This window comes from Morus notabilis, unplaced genomic scaffold, assembly GCF_000414095.1.
Source record: "Morus notabilis unplaced genomic scaffold, ASM41409v2 C11318766, whole genome shotgun sequence".
NCBI classification, from domain to species: Eukaryota; Viridiplantae; Streptophyta; class Magnoliopsida; order Rosales; family Moraceae; genus Morus; species Morus notabilis.
Window position 1 is genome coordinate 1 of NW_010385102.1, and position 808 is coordinate 808.

Sequence of the window (808 nt, forward strand, 5' to 3'; positions counted from 1 at the left end):
GTAGGTTGAGAGCAATATCCGGAATAGAGTAAATAACGAAAGTAACCACCTGGAGGGTGAGGCAGTTTCCTCTTCATCCAATCAAAGACAGCAATTTTATTGGGTGAATGATTACAAGTGTTCAATATGCGGGATAGAAATGCCGCCAGATTTTGTTGAGGAAAGACGAGAGCACTCTGATTTTCATCTTGCTGAGAAGCTTCACGAGGAGGAATCTCGCACCTGCTTTGGAACTTTGACGCTGAGACAGAGGTATTTCATATTCAGATTGAATTTTGTTTGCGCGTTAAGTTTATGTTTTTGTTCATTTAAGATGGTATGATGTATTTGATTCCTGTCAGAGTTGTTAGGAATGACCAAATTGCGAGCCAAAGCCAAAGAAAGAAGCGCAAGTTGTCTCAGAGGGAAGGAAAACATACACCCATCGATCAATTCTTTGTTAAGAGCAATCAAAACTTTTAGAATTGTTTCTTGTAGTTGTATTTATTCTTGTCCTGTATATCGTTCTGTATGTCAGCAATTTTTCAGTCGTCAGTTAATAGAGCGGTTTCTATTTGAGCATGTAAAATGTAAATGTGTGAAATATGTTTTTAGGTTCTAACTCCCTCGATTAATATAATGTGAATGTGGACATTTTTATACATAAGGTCTCTAAAATAGACATTTTCATTTTAATATTTCTAATCACTAGGTAATTCTGGTTGTGTTTTCCGATAGTAGCAAAAGAAAGCATTGGCGCTTTTCTTTTTTTTCCAAACGATGCAAATTATTTGTTTGTTCGTTTTTTTTTTTTTTTTTTTTTTTGGAA

General features: G+C 35.1%; 1 protein-coding gene across 1 annotated transcript; it reads left to right on the forward strand.

Moving 5' to 3' along the window:
- The first annotated feature begins 8 nt into the window (after positions 1-8).
- LOC112094893 (DNA polymerase kappa-like) lies at positions 9-541 on the forward strand. The gene is made up of 2 exons (XM_024176600.1): positions 9-252; positions 342-541. Exons 1-2 carry the CDS (start codon positions 140-142, stop codon positions 460-462), a joined length of 234 nt encoding a protein of 77 aa, XP_024032368.1. The 5' UTR covers positions 9-139; the 3' UTR covers positions 463-541.
- The last annotated feature ends 267 nt before the right edge of the window (positions 542-808 follow it).